The 20,819-nt window shown below is 46.4% G+C and overlaps 1 protein-coding gene across 1 annotated transcript in view; it reads left to right on the top strand.

Moving 5' to 3' along the window:
* LOC144487384 (deaminated glutathione amidase-like) overlaps window positions 1–20,232 on the top strand; it is a 112,055-nt gene extending 91,823 nt beyond the window's left edge. Inside the window, exon 4 of the mRNA XM_078205472.1 lies at window positions 19,849–20,232. Within this exon, the coding sequence (XP_078061598.1) occupies window positions 19,849–20,130 (282 nt within the window). The 3' untranslated portion in view covers window positions 20,131–20,232. The remainder of the gene's footprint in view (window positions 1–19,848) is intronic.
* Window positions 20,233–20,819: the final 587 nt, after the last annotated feature.

The raw sequence follows: 20,819 nt of genomic DNA, 5'->3' as shown, positions 1-20,819 counted from the left end.
GTGTGTGAGCCCGGGTGTGAGGAAACACTCCTTTAATAGTGATTTCAGTGTGTGTGAGACCGGGTGTGAAGGAACACTCCTTTAATAGTGATTTCAGTGTGTGTGAGCCTGGGTGTGAAGGAACTCCCCTTTAACAGTGATTTCAGTGTGTGAGCCCGGGTGTGAAGGAACACTCCTTTTACAGTGATTTCAGTGTGTGTGAGCCCGGGTGTGAAGGAACACTCCTTTAATAGTGATTTCAGTGTGTGTGAGCCTGGGTATGACGGAACACTCCTTTAATAGTGATTTCAGTGTGTGTGAGCCCGGGTGTGAAGGAACACTCCTTTAATAGTGATTTCAGTGTGTGTGAGCCTGGGTGTGACGGAACACTCCTTTAACAGTGATTTCAGTGTGTGTGAGCCCGGGTGTGAAGGAACACTCCTTTAATAGTGATTTCAGTGTGTGTGAGCCCGGGTGTGAAGGAACACTCCTTTAATAGTGATTTCAGTGTGTGTGAGCCCGGGTGTGAAGGAACACTCCTTTAATAGTGATTTCTGTGTGTGTGAGCCCGGGTGTGAAGGAATACTCCTTTAATAGTGATTTCAGTGTGTGTGAGCCCGGGTGTGAAGGAACACTCCTTTAATAGTGATTTCAGTGTGTGTGAGCCCGGGTGTGAAGGAACACTCCTTTAATAGTGATTTCAGTGTGTGTGAGCCCGGGTGTGAAGGAACACTCCTTTAATAGTGATTTCAGTGTGTGTGAGCCCGGGTGTGAAGGAACACTCCTTTAATAGTGATTTCAGTGTGTGTGAGCCCGGGTGTGAAGGAACACTCCTTTAATAGTGATTTCAGTTTGTGTGAGCCTGGGTGTGACGGAACACTCCTTTAACAGTGATTTCAGTGTGTGTGAGCCCGGGTGTGAAGGAACACTCCTTTAATAGTGATTTCAGTGTGTGTGAGCCCGGGTGTGAAGGAACACTCCTTTAATAGTGATTTCAGTGTGTGTGAGCCCAGGTGTGAAGGAACACTCCTTTAATAGTGAGTTCGGTGTGTGTGAGCCTGGGTGTGAAGGAACACTCCTTTAATAGTGATTTCAGTGTGTGTGAGCCCTGGTGTGAAGGAACATTCCTTTAATAGTGAGTTCAGTGTGTGTGAGCCTGGGTGTGAGGGAACACTCCTTTAATAGTGAGTTCAGTGTGTGTGAGCCCGGGTGTGAAGGAACACTCCTTTAATAGTGATTTCAGTGTGTGTGAGCCCAGGTGTGAAGGAACAGTCCTTTCATAGTGATTTCAGTGTGTGTGAGCCCGGGTCTGAAGGAACACTCCTTTAATAGTGAGTTCAGTGTGTGTGTGTGAGCCCAGGTGTGAAGGAACACTCCTTTAATAGTGATTTCAGTGTGTGTGTGAGCCCGGGTGTGAAGGAACACTCCTTTAATATTGATTTCAGTGTGTGTGAGACTGGGTGTGAAGGAACATTCCTTTAATCGTGATTTCAGTGTGTGTGAGACTGTGTGTGAAGGAACATTCCTTTAATCGTGATTTCAGTGTGTGTGAGCCCGGGTGTGAAGGAACATTCCGTTAATAGTGATTTCAGTGTGTGTGAGCCCGGGTATGAAGGAACACTCCTTTAATAGTGATTTCAGTGTGTGTGTGAGCCCGGGTGTGAAGGAACACTCCTTTAATATTGATTTCAGTGTGTGTGAGACTGGGTGTGAAGGAACATTCCTTTAACAGTGATTTCAGTGTGTGTGAGCCCGGGTGTGAAGGAACACTCCTTTAATAGTGATTTCAGTGTGTGTGAGCCCGGGTGTGAAGGAACACTCCTTTAATAGTGATTTCAGTGTGTGTGAGCCCGGGTGTGAAGGAACACTCCTTTAATAGTGATTTCAGTGTGTGTGAGCCCGGGTGTGAAGGAACACTCCTTTAATAGTGATTTCAGTGTGTGTGAGCCCGGGTGTGAAGGAACACTCCTTTAATAGTGATTTCAGTGTGTGTGAGACTGGGTGTGAAGGAACATTCCTTTAATAGTGATTTCAGTGTGTGTGAGCCTGGGTGTGAAGGAACACTCCTTTAATAGTGATTTCAGTGTGTGTGAGCCCGGGTGTGAAGGAACACTCCTTTAATAGTGATTTCAGTGTGTGTGAGCCCGGGTGTGAAGGAACACTCCTTTAATAGTGATTTCAGTGTGTGTGAGCCCGGGTGTGAAGGAACACTCCTTTAATAGTGATTTCAGTGTGTGTGAGACTGGGTGTGAAGGAACATTCCTTTAACAGTGATTTCAGTGTGTGTGAGCCCGGGTGTGAAGGAACACTCCTTTAATAGTGATTTCAGTGTGTGTGAGCCCGGGTGTGAAGGAACACTCCTTTAATAGTGATTTCAGTGTGTGTGAGCCCGGGTGTGAAGGAACATTCCTTTAATAGTGATTTCAGTGTGTGTGAGCCCGGGTATGAAGGAACACTCCTTTAATAGTGATTTCAGTGTGTGTGAGACTGGGTGTGAAGGAACACTCCTTTAATAGTGATTTCAGTGTGTGTGAGCCTGGGTGTGACGGAACACTCCTTTAATAGTGATTTCAGTGTGTGTGTGAGCCCAGGTGTGAAGGAACACTCCTTTTTTAGTGATTTCAGTGTGTGTGAGCCCGGGTGTGACGGAACACTCCTTTAACCGTGATTTCAGTGTGTGTGAGCCTGGGTGTGACGGAACACTCCTTTAATAGTGATTTCAGTTTGTGTGTGAGCCCAGGTGTGAAGGAACACTCCTTTAATAGTGATTTCAGTGTGTGTGAGCCTAGGTGTGATGGAACACTCCTTTAATAGTGATTTCAGTTTGTGTGTGAGCCCAGGTGTGAAGGAACACTCCTTTAATAGTGATTTCAGTGTGTGTGAGCCGAGGTGTGATGGAACACTCCTTTAATAGTGATTTCAGTTTGTGTGTGAGCCCAGGTGTGAAGGAACACTCCTTTAATAGTGATTTCAGTGTGTGTGAGCCTAGGTGTGATGGAACACTCCTTTAATAGTGATTTCAGTGTGTGTGAGCCCGGGTATGAAGGAACACTCCTTTAATAGTGATTTCAGTGTGTGTGAGACTGTGTGTGAAGGAACATTCCTTTAATCGTGATTTCAGTGTGTGTGAGCCCGGGTGTGAAGGAACATTCCGTTAATAGTGATTTCAGTGTGTGTGAGCCCGGGTATGAAGGAACACTCCTTTAATAGTGATTTCAGTGTGTGTGAGACTGGGTGTGAAGGAACACTCCTTTAATAGTGATTTCAGTGTGTGAGCCCGGGTGTGAAGGAACACTCCTTTAATAGTGATTTCAGTGTGTGTGAGCCCGGATGTGAAGGAACACTCCTTTAATAGTGATTTCAGTGTGTGTGTGAGCCCAGGTGTGAAGGAACACTCCTTTAATAGTGAGTTCAGTGTGTGTGAGCCCAGGTGTGAAGGTACACTCCTTTCATAGTGATTTCAGTGTGTGTGAGCCCGGGTGTGAAGGAACACTCCTTTAATAGTGATTTCAGTGTGTGTGAGCCCGGGTGTGAAGGAACACTCCTTTAATAGTGAATTCAGTATGTGTGAGCCCGGGTGTGAAGGAACACTCCTTTAATAGTGATTTCAGTGTGTGTGAGCCCGGTTGTGAAGGAACACTCCTTTAATAGTGATTTCAGTGTGTGTGAGCCCGGGTGTGAAGGAACACTCCTTTAATAGTGATTTCAGTGTGTGTGAGCCTGGGTGTGACGGAACACTCCTTTAACAGTGATTTCAGTGTGTGTGAGCCTGGGTGTGAAAGAACACTCCTTTAACAGTGATTTCAGTGTGTGTGAGACCGGGTGTGAAGGAACACTCCTTTAACAGTGATTTCAGTGTGTGTGAGCCCGGGTGTGACGGAACACTCCTTTAATAGTGAATTCAGTGTGTGTGAGCCCGGGTGTGAAGGTACACTCCTTTAATAGTGATTTCAGTGTGTGTGAGCCCGGGTGTGAAGGAACACTCCTTTAATAGTGATTTCAGTGTGTGTGAGCCCGGGTGTGAAGGAACACTCCTTTAATAGTGAATTCAGTGTGTGTGAGCCCGGGTGTGAAGGAACACTCCTTTTATCGTGATTTCAGTGTGTGTGAGCCCGGTTGTGAAGGAACACTCCTTTAATAGTGATTTCAGTGTGTGTGAGCCCGGGTGTGAAGGAACACTCCTTTTATAGTGATTTCAGTGTGTGTGAGCCTGGGTGTGACGGAACACTCCTTTAACAGTGATTTCAGTGTGTGTGAGCCTGGGTGTGAAGGAACACTCCTTTAATAGTGATTTCAGTTTGTGTGTGAGCCCAGGTGTGAAGGAACACTCCTTTAATAGTGATTTCAGTGTGTATGAGCCCAGGTGTGAAGGTACACTCCTTTCATAGTGATTTCAGTGTGTGTGAGCCCAGGTGTGAAGGAACACTCCTTTAATAGTGATTTCAGTGTGTGTGAGCCCAGGTGTGAAGGAACACTCCTTTAATAGTGATTTCAGTGTGTGTGAGACCGGGTGTGAAGGAACACTCCTTTAATAGTGATTTCAGTGTGTGTGAGCCCAGGTGTGAAGGTACACTCCTTTCATAGTGATTTCAGTGTGTGTGAGACCGGGTGTGAAGGAACACTCCTTTAATAGTGATTTCAGTGTGTGTGAGCCCGGGTGTGAAGGAACACTCCTTTAATAGTGATTTCAGTGTGTGTGAGCCTGGGTGTGAGGAAACACTCCTTTCATAGTGATTTCAGTGTGTGTGAGCCTGGGTGTGAAGGAACACTCCTTTAATAGTGATTTCAGTGTGTGTGAGCCCGGGTGTGAAGGAACATTCCTTTAATAGTGATTTCAGTGTGTGAGAGCCCGGGTGTGAAGGAACACTCCTTTAATAGTGATTTCAGTGTGTGTGAGCCCGGGTGTGAGGAAACACTCCTTTCATAGTGATTTCAGTGTGTGTGAGCCCGGGTGTGAAGGAACACTCCTTTAATAGTGATTTCAGTGCGTGTGAGCCCGGGTGTGAAGGAACACTCCTTTAATAGTGATTTCAGTGTGTGTGAGCCCGGGTGTGAGGAAACACTCCTTTAATAGTGATTTCAGTGTGTGTGAGACCGGGTGTGAAGGAACACTCCTTTAATAGTGATTTCAGTGTGTGTGAGCCCGGGTGTGAAGGAACACTCCTTTAATAGTGATTTCAGTGTGTGTGAGCCTGGGTGTGAAGGAACATTCCTTTAATAGTGATTTCAGTGTGTGAGAGCCCGGGTGTGAAGGAACACTCCTTTAATAGTGATTTCAGTGTGTGTGAGCCCGGGTGTGAGGAAACACTCCTTTCATAGTGATTTCAGTGTGTGTGAGCCCGGGTGTGAAGGAACACTCCTTTAATAGTGATTTCAGTGTGTGTGAGCCCGGGTGTGAAGGAACACTCCTTTAATAGTGATTTCAGTGTGTGTGAGCCCGGGTGTGAGGAAACACTCCTTTAATAGTGATTTCAGTGTGTGTGAGACCGGGTGTGAAGGAACACTCCTTTAATAGTGATTTCAGTGTGTGTGAGCCTGGGTGTGAAGGAACTCCCCTTTAACAGTGATTTCAGTGTGTGAGCCCGGGTGTGAAGGAACACTCCTTTTACAGTGATTTCAGTGTGTGTGAGCCCGGGTGTGAAGGAACACTCCTTTAATAGTGATTTCAGTGTGTGTGAGCCTGGGTATGACGGAACACTCCTTTAATAGTGATTTCAGTGTGTGTGAGCCCGGGTGTGAAGGAACACTCCTTTAATAGTGATTTCAGTGTGTGTGAGCCTGGGTGTGACGGAACACTCCTTTAACAGTGATTTCAGTGTGTGTGAGCCCGGGTGTGAAGGAACACTCCTTTAATAGTGATTTCAGTGTGTGTGAGCCCGGGTGTGAAGGAACACTCCTTTAATAGTGATTTCAGTGTGTGTGAGCCCGGGTGTGAAGGAACACTCCTTTAATAGTGATTTCTGTGTGTGTGAGCCCGGGTGTGAAGGAATACTCCTTTAATAGTGATTTCAGTGTGTGTGAGCCCGGGTGTGAAGGAACACTCCTTTAATAGTGATTTCAGTGTGTGTGAGCCCGGGTGTGAAGGAACACTCCTTTAATAGTGATTTCAGTGTGTGTGAGCCCAGGTGTGAAGGTACACTCCTTTCATAGTGATTTCAGTGTGTGTGAGACCGGGTGTGAAGGAACACTCCTTTAATAGTGATTTCAGTGTGTGTGAGCCCGGGTGTGAAGGAACACTCCTTTAATAGTGATTTCAGTTTGTGTGAGCCTGGGTGTGACGGAACACTCCTTTAACAGTGATTTCAGTGTGTGTGAGCCCGGGTGTGAAGGAACACTCCTTTAATAGTGATTTCAGTGTGTGTGAGCCCGGGTGTGAAGGAACACTCCTTTAATAGTGATTTCAGTGTGTGTGAGCCCAGGTGTGAAGGAACACTCCTTTAATAGTGAGTTCGGTGTGTGTGAGCCTGGGTGTGAAGGAACACTCCTTTAATAGTGATTTCAGTGTGTGTGAGCCCTGGTGTGAAGGAACATTCCTTTAATAGTGAGTTCAGTGTGTGTGAGCCTGGGTGTGAGGGAACACTCCTTTAATAGTGAGTTCAGTGTGTGTGAGCCCGGGTGTGAAGGAACACTCCTTTAATAGTGATTTCAGTGTGTGTGAGCCCAGGTGTGAAGGAACAGTCCTTTCATAGTGATTTCAGTGTGTGTGAGCCCGGGTCTGAAGGAACACTCCTTTAATAGTGAGTTCAGTGTGTGTGTGTGAGCCCAGGTGTGAAGGAACACTCCTTTAATAGTGATTTCAGTGTGTGTGTGAGCCCGGGTGTGAAGGAACACTCCTTTAATATTGATTTCAGTGTGTGTGAGACTGGGTGTGAAGGAACATTCCTTTAACAGTGATTTCAGTGTGTGTGAGCCCGGGTGTGAAGGAACACTCCTTTAATAGTGATTTCAGTGTGTGTGAGCCCGGGTGTGAAGGAACACTCCTTTAATAGTGATTTCAGTGTGTGTGAGCCCGGGTGTGAAGGAACACTCCTTTAATAGTGATTTCAGTGTGTGTAAGCCCGGGTGTGAAGGAACACTCCTTTAATAGTGATTTCAGTATGTGTGAGCCCGGGTGTGAAGGAACACTCCTTTAATAGTGATTTCAGTGTGTGTGAGACTGGGTGTGAAGGAACATTCCTTTAATAGTGATTTCAGTGTGTGTGAGCCTGGGTGTGAAGGAACACTCCTTTAATAGTGATTTCAGTGTGTGTGAGCCCGGGTGTGAAGGAACACTCCTTTAATAGTGATTTCAGTGTGTGTGAGCCCGGGTGTGAAGGAACACTCCTTTCATAGTGATTTCAGTGTGTGTGAGCCCGGGTGTGAAGGAACACTCCTTTAATAGTGATTTCAGTGTGTGTGAGACTGGGTGTGAAGGAACATTCCTTTAACAGTGATTTCAGTGTGTGTGAGCCCGGGTGTGAAGGAACACTCCTTTAATAGTGATTTCAGTGTGTGTGAGCCCGGGTGTGAAGGAACACTCCTTTAATAGTGATTTCAGTGTGTGTGAGCCCGGGTGTGAAGGAACATTCCTTTAATAGTGATTTCCGTGTGTGTGAGCCCGGGTATGAAGGAACACTCCTTTAATAGTGATTTCAGTGTGTGTGAGACTGGGTGTGAAGGAACACTCCTTTAATCGTGATTTCAGTGTGTGTGAGCCTGGGTGTGACGGAACACTCCTTTAATAGTGATTTCAGTGTGTGTGTGAGCCCAGGTGTGAAGGAACACTCCTTTTTTAGTGATTTCAGTGTGTGTGAGCCTGGGTGTGACGGAACACTCCTTTAACCGTGATTTCAGTGTGTGTGAGCCTGGGTGTGAAGGAACACTCCTTTAATAGTGATTTCAGTTTGTGTGTGAGCCCAGGTGTGAAGGAACACTCCTTTAATAGTGATTTCAGTGTGTATGAGCCCAGGTGTGAAGGTACACTCCTTTCATAGTGATTTCAGTGTGTGTGAGCCCAGGTGTGAAGGAACACTCCTTTAATAGTGATTTCAGTGTGTGTGAGCCCAGGTGTGAAGGAACACTCCTTTAATAGTGATTTCAGTGTGTGTGAGACCGGGTGTGAAGGAACACTCCTTTAATAGTGATTTCAGTGTGTGTGAGCCCAGGTGTGAAGGTACACTCCTTTCATAGTGATTTCAGTGTGTGTGAGACCGGGTGTGAAGGAACACTCCTTTAATAGTGATTTCAGTGTGTGTGAGCCCGGGTGTGAAGGAACACTCCTTTAATAGTGATTTCAGTGTGTGTGAGCCTGGGTGTGAGGAAACACTCCTTTCATAGTGATTTCAGTGTGTGTGAGCCTGGGTGTGAAGGAACACTCCTTTAATAGTGATTTCAGTGTGTGTGAGCCCGGGTGTGAAGGAACATTCCTTTAATAGTGATTTCAGTGTGTGAGAGCCCGGGTGTGAAGGAACACTCCTTTAATAGTGATTTCAGTGTGTGTGAGCCCGGGTGTGAGGAAACACTCCTTTCATAGTGATTTCAGTGTGTGTGAGCCCGGGTGTGAAGGAACACTCCTTTAATAGTGATTTCAGTGCGTGTGAGCCCGGGTGTGAAGGAACACTCCTTTAATAGTGATTTCAGTGTGTGTGAGCCCGGGTGTGAGGAAACACTCCTTTAATAGTGATTTCAGTGTGTGTGAGACCGGGTGTGAAGGAACACTCCTTTAATAGTGATTTCAGTGTGTGTGAGCCCGGGTGTGAAGGAACACTCCTTTAATAGTGATTTCAGTGTGTGTGAGCCTGGGTGTGAAGGAACATTCCTTTAATAGTGATTTCAGTGTGTGAGAGCCCGGGTGTGAAGGAACACTCCTTTAATAGTGATTTCAGTGTGTGTGAGCCCGGGTGTGAAGGAACACTCCTTTAATAGTGATTTCAGTGTGTGTGAGCCTGGGTGTGAGGAAACACTCCTTTCATAGTGATTTCAGTGTGTGTGAGCCTGGGTGTGAAGGAACACTCCTTTAATAGTGATTTCAGTGTGTGTGAGCCCGGGTGTGAAGGAACATTCCTTTAATAGTGATTTCAGTGTGTGAGAGCCCGGGTGTGAAGGAACACTCCTTTAATAGTGATTTCAGTGTGTGTGAGCCCGGGTGTGAGGAAACACTCCTTTCATAGTGATTTCAGTGTGTGTGAGCCCGGGTGTGAAGGAACACTCCTTTAATAGTGATTTCAGTGCGTGTGAGCCCGGGTGTGAAGGAACACTCCTTTAATAGTGATTTCAGTGTGTGTGAGCCCGGGTGTGAGGAAACACTCCTTTAATAGTGATTTCAGTGTGTGTGAGACCGGGTGTGAAGGAACACTCCTTTAATAGTGATTTCAGTGTGTGTGAGCCCGGGTGTGAAGGAACACTCCTTTAATAGTGATTTCAGTGTGTGTGAGCCTGGGTGTGAAGGAACATTCCTTTAATAGTGATTTCAGTGTGTGAGAGCCCGGGTGTGAAGGAACACTCCTTTAATAGTGATTTCAGTGTGTGTGAGCCCGGGTGTGAGGAAACACTCCTTTCATAGTGATTTCAGTGTGTGTGAGCCCGGGTGTGAAGGAACACTCCTTTAATAGTGATTTCAGTGTGTGTGAGCCCGGGTGTGAAGGAACACTCCTTTAATAGTGATTTCAGTGTGTGTGAGCCCGGGTGTGAGGAAACACTCCTTTAATAGTGATTTCAGTGTGTGTGAGACCGGGTGTGAAGGAACACTCCTTTAATAGTGATTTCAGTGTGTGTGAGCCTGGGTGTGAAGGAACTCCCCTTTAACAGTGATTTCAGTGTGTGAGCCCGGGTGTGAAGGAACACTCCTTTTACAGTGATTTCAGTGTGTGTGAGCCCGGGTGTGAAGGAACACTCCTTTAATAGTGATTTCAGTGTGTGTGAGCCTGGGTATGACGGAACACTCCTTTAATAGTGATTTCAGTGTGTGTGAGCCCGGGTGTGAAGGAACACTCCTTTAATAGTGATTTCAGTGTGTGTGAGCCTGGGTGTGACGGAACACTCCTTTAACAGTGATTTCAGTGTGTGTGAGCCCGGGTGTGAAGGAACACTCCTTTAATAGTGATTTCAGTGTGTGTGAGCCCGGGTGTGAAGGAACACTCCTTTAATAGTGATTTCAGTGTGTGTGAGCCCGGGTGTGAAGGAACACTCCTTTAATAGTGATTTCTGTGTGTGTGAGCCCGGGTGTGAAGGAATACTCCTTTAATAGTGATTTCAGTGTGTGTGAGCCCGGGTGTGAAGGAACACTCCTTTAATAGTGATTTCAGTGTGTGTGAGCCCGGGTGTGAAGGAACACTCCTTTAATAGTGATTTCAGTGTGTGTGAGCCCGGGTGTGAAGGAACACTCCTTTAATAGTGATTTCAGTGTGTGTGAGCCCGGGTGTGAAGGAACACTCCTTTAATAGTGATTTCAGTGTGTGTGAGCCCGGGTGTGAAGGAACACTCCTTTAATAGTGATTTCAGTTTGTGTGAGCCTGGGTGTGACGGAACACTCCTTTAACAGTGATTTCAGTGTGTGTGAGCCCGGGTGTGAAGGAACACTCCTTTAATAGTGATTTCAGTGTGTGTGAGCCCGGGTGTGAAGGAACACTCCTTTAATAGTGATTTCAGTGTGTGTGAGCCCAGGTGTGAAGGAACACTCCTTTAATAGTGAGTTCGGTGTGTGTGAGCCTGGGTGTGAAGGAACACTCCTTTAATAGTGATTTCAGTGTGTGTGAGCCCTGGTGTGAAGGAACATTCCTTTAATAGTGAGTTCAGTGTGTGTGAGCCTGGGTGTGAGGGAACACTCCTTTAATAGTGAGTTCAGTGTGTGTGAGCCCGGGTGTGAAGGAACACTCCTTTAATAGTGATTTCAGTGTGTGTGAGCCCAGGTGTGAAGGAACAGTCCTTTCATAGTGATTTCAGTGTGTGTGAGCCCGGGTCTGAAGGAACACTCCTTTAATAGTGAGTTCAGTGTGTGTGTGTGAGCCCAGGTGTGAAGGAACACTCCTTTAATAGTGATTTCAGTGTGTGTGTGAGCCCGGGTGTGAAGGAACACTCCTTTAATATTGATTTCAGTGTGTGTGAGACTGGGTGTGAAGGAACATTCCTTTAACAGTGATTTCAGTGTGTGTGAGCCCGGGTGTGAAGGAACACTCCTTTAATAGTGATTTCAGTGTGTGTGAGCCCGGGTGTGAAGGAACACTCCTTTAATAATGATTTCAGTGTGTGTGAGCCCGGGTGTGAAGGAACACTCCTTTAATAGTGATTTCAGTGTGTGTAAGCCCGGGTGTGAAGGAACACTCCTTTAATAGTGATTTCAGTGTGTGTGAGCCCGGGTGTGAAGGAACACTCCTTTAATAGTGATTTCAGTGTGTGTGAGACTGGGTGTGAAGGAACATTCCTTTAATAGTGATTTCAGTGTGTGTGAGCCTGGGTGTGAAGGAACACTCCTTTAATAGTGATTTCAGTGTGTGTGAGCCCGGGTGTGAAGGAACACTCCTTTAATAGTGATTTCAGTGTGTGTGAGCCCGGGTGTGAAGGAACACTCCTTTCATAGTGATTTCAGTGTGTGTGAGCCCGGGTGTGAAGGAACACTCCTTTAATAGTGATTTCAGTGTGTGTGAGACTGGGTGTGAAGGAACATTCCTTTAACAGTGATTTCAGTGTGTGTGAGCCCGGGTGTGAAGGAACACTCCTTTAATAGTGATTTCAGTGTGTGTGAGCCCGGGTGTGAAGGAACACTCCTTTAATAGTGATTTCAGTGTGTGTGAGCCCGGGTGTGAAGGAACATTCCTTTAATAGTGATTTCAGTGTGTGTGAGCCCGGGTATGAAGGAACACTCCTTTAATAGTGATTTCAGTGTGTGTGAGACTGGGTGTGAAGGAACACTCCTTTAATCGTGATTTCAGTGTGTGTGAGCCTGGGTGTGACGGAACACTCCTTTAATAGTGATTTCAGTGTGTGTGTGAGCCCAGGTGTGAAGGAACACTCCTTTTTTAGTGATTTCAGTGTGTGTGAGCCTGGGTGTGACGGAACACTCCTTTAACCGTGATTTCAGTGTGTGTGAGCCTGGGTGTGAAGGAACACTCCTTTAATAGTGATTTCAGTTTGTGTGTGAGCCCAGGTGTGAAGGAACACTCCTTTAATAGTGATTTCAGTGTGTATGAGCCCAGGTGTGAAGGTACACTCCTTTCATAGTGATTTCAGTGTGTGTGAGCCCAGGTGTGAAGGAACACTCCTTTAATAGTGATTTCAGTGTGTGTGAGCCCAGGTGTGAAGGAACACTCCTTTAATAGTGATTTCAGTGTGTGTGAGACCGGGTGTGAAGGAACACTCCTTTAATAGTGATTTCAGTGTGTGTGAGCCCAGGTGTGAAGGTACACTCCTTTCATAGTGATTTCAGTGTGTGTGAGACCGGGTGTGAAGGAACACTCCTTTAATAGTGATTTCAGTGTGTGTGAGCCCGGGTGTGATGGAACACTCCTTTAATAGTGATTTCAGTGTGTGTGAGCCTGGGTGTGAGGAAACACTCCTTTCATAGTGATTTCAGTGTGTGTGAGCCTGGGTGTGAAGGAACACTCCTTTAATAGTGATTTCAGTGTGTGTGAGCCCGGGTGTGAAGGAACATTCCTTTAATAGTGATTTCAGTGTGTGAGAGCCCGGGTGTGAAGGAACACTCCTTTAATAGTGATTTCAGTGTGTGTGAGCCCGGGTGTGAGGAAACACTCCTTTCATAGTGATTTCAGTGTGTGTGAGCCCGGGTGTGAAGGAACACTCCTTTAATAGTGATTTCAGTGCGTGTGAGCCCGGGTGTGAAGGAACACTCCTTTAATAGTGATTTCAGTGTGTGTGAGCCCGGGTGTGAGGAAACACTCCTTTAATAGTGATTTCAGTGTGTGTGAGACCGGGTGTGAAGGAACACTCCTTTAATAGTGATTTCAGTGTGTGTGAGCCCGGGTGTGAAGGAACACTCCTTTAATAGTGATTTCAGTGTGTGTGAGCCTGGGTGTGAAGGAACATTCCTTTAATAGTGATTTCAGTGTGTGAGAGCCCGGGTGTGAAGGAACACTCCTTTAATAGTGATTTCAGTGTGTGTGAGCCCGGGTGTGAGGAAACACTCCTTTCATAGTGATTTCAGTGTGTGTGAGCCCGGGTGTGAAGGAACACTCCTTTAATAGTGATTTCAGTGTGTGTGAGCCCGGGTGTGAAGGAACACTCCTTTAATAGTGATTTCAGTGTGTGTGAGCCCGGGTGTGAGGAAACACTCCTTTAATAGTGATTTCAGTGTGTGTGAGACCGGGTGTGAAGGAACACTCCTTTAATAGTGATTTCAGTGTGTGTGAGCCTGGGTGTGAAGGAACTCCCCTTTAACAGTGATTTCAGTGTGTGAGCCCGGGTGTGAAGGAACACTCCTTTTACAGTGATTTCAGTGTGTGTGAGCCCGGGTGTGAAGGAACACTCCTTTAATAGTGATTTCAGTGTGTGTGAGCCTGGGTATGACGGAACACTCCTTTAATAGTGATTTCAGTGTGTGTGAGCCCGGGTGTGAAGGAACACTCCTTTAATAGTGATTTCAGTGTGTGTGAGCCTGGGTGTGACGGAACACTCCTTTAACAGTGATTTCAGTGTGTGTGAGCCCGGGTGTGAAGGAACACTCCTTTAATAGTGATTTCAGTGTGTGTGAGCCCGGGTGTGAAGGAACACTCCTTTAATAGTGATTTCAGTGTGTGTGAGCCCGGGTGTGAAGGAACACTCCTTTAATAGTGATTTCTGTGTGTGTGAGCCCGGGTGTGAAGGAATACTCCTTTAATAGTGATTTCAGTGTGTGTGAGCCCGGGTGTGAAGGAACACTCCTTTAATAGTGATTTCAGTGTGTGTGAGCCCGGGTGTGAAGGAACACTCCTTTAATAGTGATTTCAGTGTGTGTGAGCCCGGGTGTGAAGGAACACTCCTTTAATAGTGATTTCAGTGTGTGTGAGCCCGGGTGTGAAGGAACACTCCTTTAATAGTGATTTCAGTGTGTGTGAGCCCGGGTGTGAAGGAACACTCCTTTAATAGTGATTTCAGTTTGTGTGAGCCTGGGTGTGACGGAACACTCCTTTAACAGTGATTTCAGTGTGTGTGAGCCCGGGTGTGAAGGAACACTCCTTTAATAGTGATTTCAGTGTGTGTGAGCCCGGGTGTGAAGGAACACTCCTTTAATAGTGATTTCAGTGTGTGTGAGCCCAGGTGTGAAGGAACACTCCTTTAATAGTGAGTTCGGTGTGTGTGAGCCCTGGTGTGAAGGAACATTCCTTTAATAGTGAGTTCAGTGTGTGTGAGCCCGGGTGTGAAGGAACACTCCTTTAATAGTGAGTTCAGTGTGTGTGAGCCCGGGTGTGAAGGAACACTCCTTTAATAGTGATTTCAGTGTGTGTGAGCCTGGGTGTGAGGGAACACTCCTTTAATAGTGAGTTCAGTGTGTGTGAGCCCGGGTGTGAAGGAACACTCCTTTAATAGTGATTTCAGTGTGTGTGAGCCCAGGTGTGAAGGAACAGTCCTTTCATAGTGATTTCAGTGTGTGTGAGCCCGGGTCTGAAGGAACACTCCTTTAATAGTGAGTTCAGTGTGTGTGTGTGAGCCCAGGTGTGAAGGAACACTCCTTTAATAGTGATTTCAGTGTGTGTGTGAGCCCGGGTGTGAAGGAACACTCCTTTAATATTGATTTCAGTGTGTGTGAGACTGGGTGTGAAGGAACATTCCTTTAACAGTGATTTCAGTGTGTGTGAGCCCGGGTGTGAAGGAACACTCCTTTAATAGTGATTTCAGTGTGTGTGAGCCCGGGTGTGAAGGAACACTCCTTTAATAGTGATTTCAGTGTGTGTGAGCCCGGGTGTGAAGGAACACTCCTTTAATAGTGATTTCAGTGTGTGTAAGCCCGGGTGTGAAGGAACACTCCTTTAATAGTGATTTCAGTGTGTGTGAGCCCGGGTGTGAAGGAACACTCCTTTAATAGTGATTTCAGTGTGTGTGAGACTGGGTGTGAAGGAACATTCCTTTAATAGTGATTTCAGTGTGTGTGAGCCTGGGTGTGAAGGAACACTCCTTTAATAGTGATTTCAGTGTGTGTGAGCCCGGGTGTGAAGGAACACTCCTTTAATAGTGATTTCAGTGTGTGTGAGCCCGGGTGTGAAGGAACACTCCTTTCATAGTGATTTCAGTGTGTGTGAGCCCGGGTGTGAAGGAACACTCCTTTAATAGTGATTTCAGTGTGTGTGAGACTGGGTGTGAAGGAACATTCCTTTAACAGTGATTTCAGTGTGTGTGAGCCCGGGTGTGAAGGAACACTCCTTTAATAGTGATTTCAGTGTGTGTGAGCCCGGGTGTGAAGGAACACTCCTTTAATAGTGATTTCAGTGTGTGTGAGCCCGGGTGTGAAGGAACATTCCTTTAATAGTGATTTCAGTGTGTGTGAGCCCGGGTATGAAGGAACACTCCTTTAATAGTGATTTCAGTGTGTGTGAGACTGGGTGTGAAGGAACACTCCTTTAATCGTGATTTCAGTGTGTGTGAGCCTGGGTGTGACGGAACACTCCTTTAATAGTGATTTCAGTGTGTGTGTGAGCCCAGGTGTGAAGGAACACTCCTTTTTTAGTGATTTCAGTGTGTGTGAGCCTGGGTGTGACGGAACACTCCTTTAACCGTGATTTCAGTGTGTGTGAGCCTGGGTGTGACGGAACACTCCTTTAATAGTGATTTCAGTTTGTGTGTGAGCCCAGGTGTGAAGGAACACTCCTTTAATAGTGATTTCAGTGTGTGTGAGCCTAGGTGTGATGGAACACTCCTTTAATAGTGATTTCAGTTTGTGTGTGAGCCCGGGTGTGAAGGAACACTCCTTTAATAGTGATTTCAGTATGTGTGAGCCTGGGTGTGATGGAACACTCCTTTAATAGTGATTTCAGTGTGTGTGAGCCCGGGTATGAAGGAACACTCCTTTAATAGTGATTTCAGTGTGTGTGAGACTGTGTGTGAAGGAACATTCCTTTAATCGTGATTTCAGTGTGTGTGAGCCCGGGTGTGAAGGAACATTCCGTTAATAGTGATTTCAGTGTGTGTGAGCCCGGGTATGAAGGAACACTCCTTTAATAGTGATTTCAGTGTGTTTGAGACTGGGTGTGAAGGAACACTCCTTTAATAGTGATTTCAGTGTGTGAGCCCGGGTGTGAAGGAACACTCCTTTAATAGTGATTTCAGTGTGTGTGAGCCCAGGTGTGAAGGAACACTCCTTTAATAGTGAGTTCAGTGTGTGTGAGCCCAGGTGTGAAGGTACACTCCTTTCATAGTGATTTCAGTGTGTGTGAGCCCGGGTGTGAAGGAACACTCCTTTAATAGTGATTTCAGTGTGTGTGAGCCCGGGTGTGAAGGAACACTCCTTTAATAGTGAATTCAGTGTGTGTGAGCCCGGGTGTGAAGGAACACTCCTTTAATAGTGATTTCAGTGTGTGTGAGCCCGGTTGTGAAGGAACACTCCTTTAATAGTGATTTCAGTGTGTGTGAGCCCGGGTGTGAAGGAACACTCCTTTAATAGTGATTTCAGTGTGTGTGAGCCTGGGTGTGACGGAACACTCCTTTAATAGTGATTTCAGTGTGTGTGAGCCTGGGTGTGAAAGAACACTCCTTTAACAGTGATTTCAGTGTGTGTGAGACCGGGTGTGAAGGAACACTCCTTTAACAGTGATTTCAGTGTGTGTGAGCCCGGGTGTGACGGAACACTCCTTTAATAGTGAATTCAGTGTGTGTGAGCCCGGGTGTGAAGGTACACTCCTTTAATAGTGATTTCAGTGTGTGTGAGCCCGGGTGTGAAGGAACACTCCTTTAATAGTGATTTCAGTGTGTGTGAGCCCGGGTGTGAAGGAACACTCCTTTAATAGTGAATTCAGTGTGTGTGAGCCCGGGTGTGAAGGAACACTCCTTTTATCGTGATTTCAGTGTGTGTGAGCCCGGGTGTGACGGAACACTCCTTTAATAGTGATTTCAGTGTGTGTGAGCCCGGTTGTGAAGGAACACTCCTTTAATAGTGATTTCAGTGTGTGTGAGCCCGGGTGTGAAGGAACACTCCTTTTATAGTGATTTCAGTGTGTGTGAGACTGTGTGTGACGGAACACTCCTTTAACAGTGATTTCAGTGTGTGTGAGCCTGGGTGTGACGGAACACTCCTTTAACAGTGATTTCAGTGTGTGTGAGCCTGGGTGTGAAGGAACACTCCTTTCAGAGTGATTTCAGTGTGTGTGAGCCCGGGTGTGAAGGAACACTCCTTTATTAGTGATTTCAGTGTGTGTGAGCGCGCGTGTGAGGAAACACTCCTTTAATTATGATTTCAGTGTGTGTGAGCCCGGGTGTGAAGGAACACTCCTTTAATAGTGATTTCAGTTTGTGTGTGAGCCCAGGTGTGAAGGAACACTCCTTTAATAGTGATTTCAGTGTGTATGAGCCCAGGTGTGAAGGTACACTCCTTTCATAGTGATTTCAGTGTGTGTGAGACCGGGTGTGAAGGAACACTCCTTTAATAGTGATTTCAGTGTGTGTGAGCCCAGGTGTGAAGGAACACTCCTTTAATAGTGATTTCAGTGTGTGTGAGCCCGGGTGTGAAGGAACACTCCTTTAATAGTGATTTCAGTGTGTGTGAGACCGGGTGTGAAGGAACACTCCTTTAATAGTGATTTCAGTGTGTGTGAGCCCGGGTGTGAAGGAACACTCCTTTAATAGTGATTTCAGTGTGTGTGAGCCCGGGTGTGATGGAACACTCCTTTAATAGTGATTTCAGTGTGTGTGAGCCCGGGTGTGAAGGAACACTCCTTTAATAGTGATTTCAGTGTGTGTGAGCCTGGGTGTGACGGAACACTCCTTTAATAGTGAATTCAGTGTGTGTGTGTGAGCCCAGGTGTGAAGGAACACTCCTTTAATAGTGATTTCAGTGCGTGTGAGCCCAGGTGTGACGGAACACTCCTTTAATAGTGATTTCAGTGTGTGTGAGCCCGGGTGTGAAGGAACACTCCTTTAATAGTGATTTCAGTGTGTGTGTGCCCGGGTGTGAAGGAACACTCCTTTAATAGTGAGTTCAGTGTGTGTGTGAGCCCAGGTGTGACGGAACACTCCTTTAATAGTGATTTCAGTGTGTGTGTGAGCCTGGGTGTGAAGGAACACTCCTTTAACAGTGATTTCAGTGTGTGTGAGCCCGGGTGTGATGGAACACTCCTTTAATAGTGATTTCAGTGTGTGAGCCCGGGTGTGAAGGAACACTCCTTTAATAGTGATTTCAGTGTGTGAGCCCGGGTGTGAAGGAACACTCCTTTAATAGTGATTTCAGTGTGTGAGAGCCCGGGTGTGATGGAACACTCCTTTAATAGTGATTTCAGTGTGTGTGAGCCCGGGTGTGAAGGAACACTCCTTTAATAGTGATTTCAGTGTGTGTGAGCCCGGGTGTGAAGGAACACTCCTTTAATAGTGATTTCAGTGTGTGTGAGCCCGGGTGTGAAGGAACACTCCTTTAATAGTGATTTCAGTGTGTGTGAGCCTGGGTGTGACGGAACACTCCTTTAATAGTGAGTTCAGTGTGAGTGTGTGAGCCCAGGTGTGAAGGAACACTCCTTTAATAGTGATTTCAGTGCGTGTGAGCCCAGGTGTGACGGAACACTCCTTTAATAGTGATTTCAGTGTGTGTGAGCCCGGGTGTGAAGGAAAACTCCTTTAATAGTGATTTCAGTGTGTGTGAGCCCGGGTGTGAAGGAACACTCCTTTAATAGTGATTTCAGTGTGTGTGAGCCCGGGTGTGAAGTAACACTCCTTTAATAGTGATTTCAGTGTGTGTGAGCCTGGGTGTGAAGGAACACTCCTTTAATAGTGATTTCAGTGTGTGTGAGCCCGGGTGTGAAGGAACACTCCTTTAATAGTGATTTCAGTGTGTGTGAGCCCGGGTGTGAAGGAACACTCCTTTAACAGTGATTACAGTGTGTGTGAGAGCAGGTGTGAAGGAACACTCCTTTAATAGTGATTTCAGTGTGTGTGAGCCCGGGTGTGAAGGAACACTCCTTTAACAGTGATTTCAGTGTGTGTGAGACCAGGTGTGAAGGAACACTCCTTTAATAGTGATTTCAGTGTGTGTGAGCCCGGGTGTGAAGGAACACTCCTTTAATAGTGATTTCAGTGTGTGTGAGCCCGGGTGTGAAGGAACACTCCTTTTATAGTGATTTCAGTGTGTGTGAGCCCGGGTGTGAAGGAACACTCCTTTAATAGTGATTTCAGTGTGTGTGTGAGCCCGGGTGTGAAGGAACACTCCTTTAATAGTGATTTCAGTGTGTGTGTGAGCCTGGGTGTGAAGGAACACTCCTTTAATAGTGATTTCAGTGTGTGTGAGCCCGGGTGTGAAGGAACACTCCTTTAATAGTGATTTCAGTGTGTGTGAGCCCGGGTGTGAAGGAACACTCCTTTAACAGTGATTTCAGTGTGTGTGAGCCCGGGTGTGAAGGAACACTCCTTTAATAGTGATTTCAGTGTGTGTGAGCCCGGGTGTGAAGGAACATTCCTTTAATAGTGATTTCAGTGTGTGTGAGCCCGGGTGTGAAGGAACACTCCTTTAATAGTGATTTCAGTGTGTGTGAGCCCGGGTGTGAAGGAACACTCCTTTAATAGTGATTTCAGTGTGTGTGAACCCGGGTGTGAAGGAACACTCCTTTAATAGTGATTTGAGTGTGTGTGAGCCCGGGTGTGAAGGAACACTCCTTTAATAGTGATTTGAGTGTCTCTGTGTCTATGTGTCTATCTGTTGGTGTGTGTGTGTGTGTCAGTCTGTGTGTGAATACACGCTCCCAGCTTTACTTTTCCATCTCTCTGCAGCCTCTCCTCCGAGCCCGTGCCATCGAGACTCAGTGTTACGTTGTGGCTGCAGCGCAGACTGGTAAACACAATGAGAAACGTACATCTTACGGACACAGTATGGTGGTGGATCCCTGGGGTTGTGTGGTTGCTGAGTGTAACGAGGGTCGGGATATCTGCTACGCGGAGATTGACCTGCAGTATCTCTGGGATATCAGACAGGACATGCCGGTGAGCCACCACCGCAGGAAGGATCTGTACGGCCACCTCACTCTGCAGCCTCCAAACGCTGGTGATCACTGAGCTGAGGGCAGTGCCTCACCCTCTGGGTCAGACTGAATGTACAGTGTTGTGATTTTTGTTAATTTTTACAGAAATCTCTGAATATATCTCTTTCAAGACTGGCAATCTGTTTCCTTTCCAGCTGAACACGCGGCGGTGTGTATCTGTGCATGTTTGAAGCACTCTTTATCTCCCTGTCTCTCTTTGTCTCTGTCTCTCCCACGATCAGTCTCTACTTCTCTTGATCCATCCCTCCCTCTGACTCGCTCTGTCTCCCGGTCTCACACATTCTCCCTCTCGGTCTCTTCCTCTCTTGGTCTTACATCCTCTCTATTTGGTGTCTCCCAGTCCCTCTCTCTCACAGAGAGAGGCAATGGCATTGTGGTATTGTCACTGGGCTAGTAATCCAGAGACCCAGGGTAACACTCTGGGACCCAGGTTCAAATCCCACCCCGACAGATGGTGAAATTTGAATTCAATAAAAATTAAATTGGAAGTCTAATGATAATCATGAAGCCATTGACGATTGTTGTAGAAACATATCTGGTTCACTCATGTCCTTTAGGGAAGGACATTTGTCGTCCTTACCTGGTCTGAACTACATGTGACTCCAGAGCCACAGCAATGTGGTTGACTCTTAAATACCCTCTGAAATGGAGGGCAGTTCGGGAGGGGCAATAAATGCTGGGCCCAGCCAGCAACGCTCACAT

This window comes from Mustelus asterias, unplaced genomic scaffold (genome assembly GCF_964213995.1).
Source record: "Mustelus asterias unplaced genomic scaffold, sMusAst1.hap1.1 HAP1_SCAFFOLD_764, whole genome shotgun sequence".
Taxonomy (NCBI): domain Eukaryota; kingdom Metazoa; phylum Chordata; class Chondrichthyes; order Carcharhiniformes; family Triakidae; genus Mustelus; species Mustelus asterias.
The sequence above is the reverse complement of the archived record's forward strand: the minus strand, read 5'-3'. Positions and strand labels throughout refer to the sequence as shown.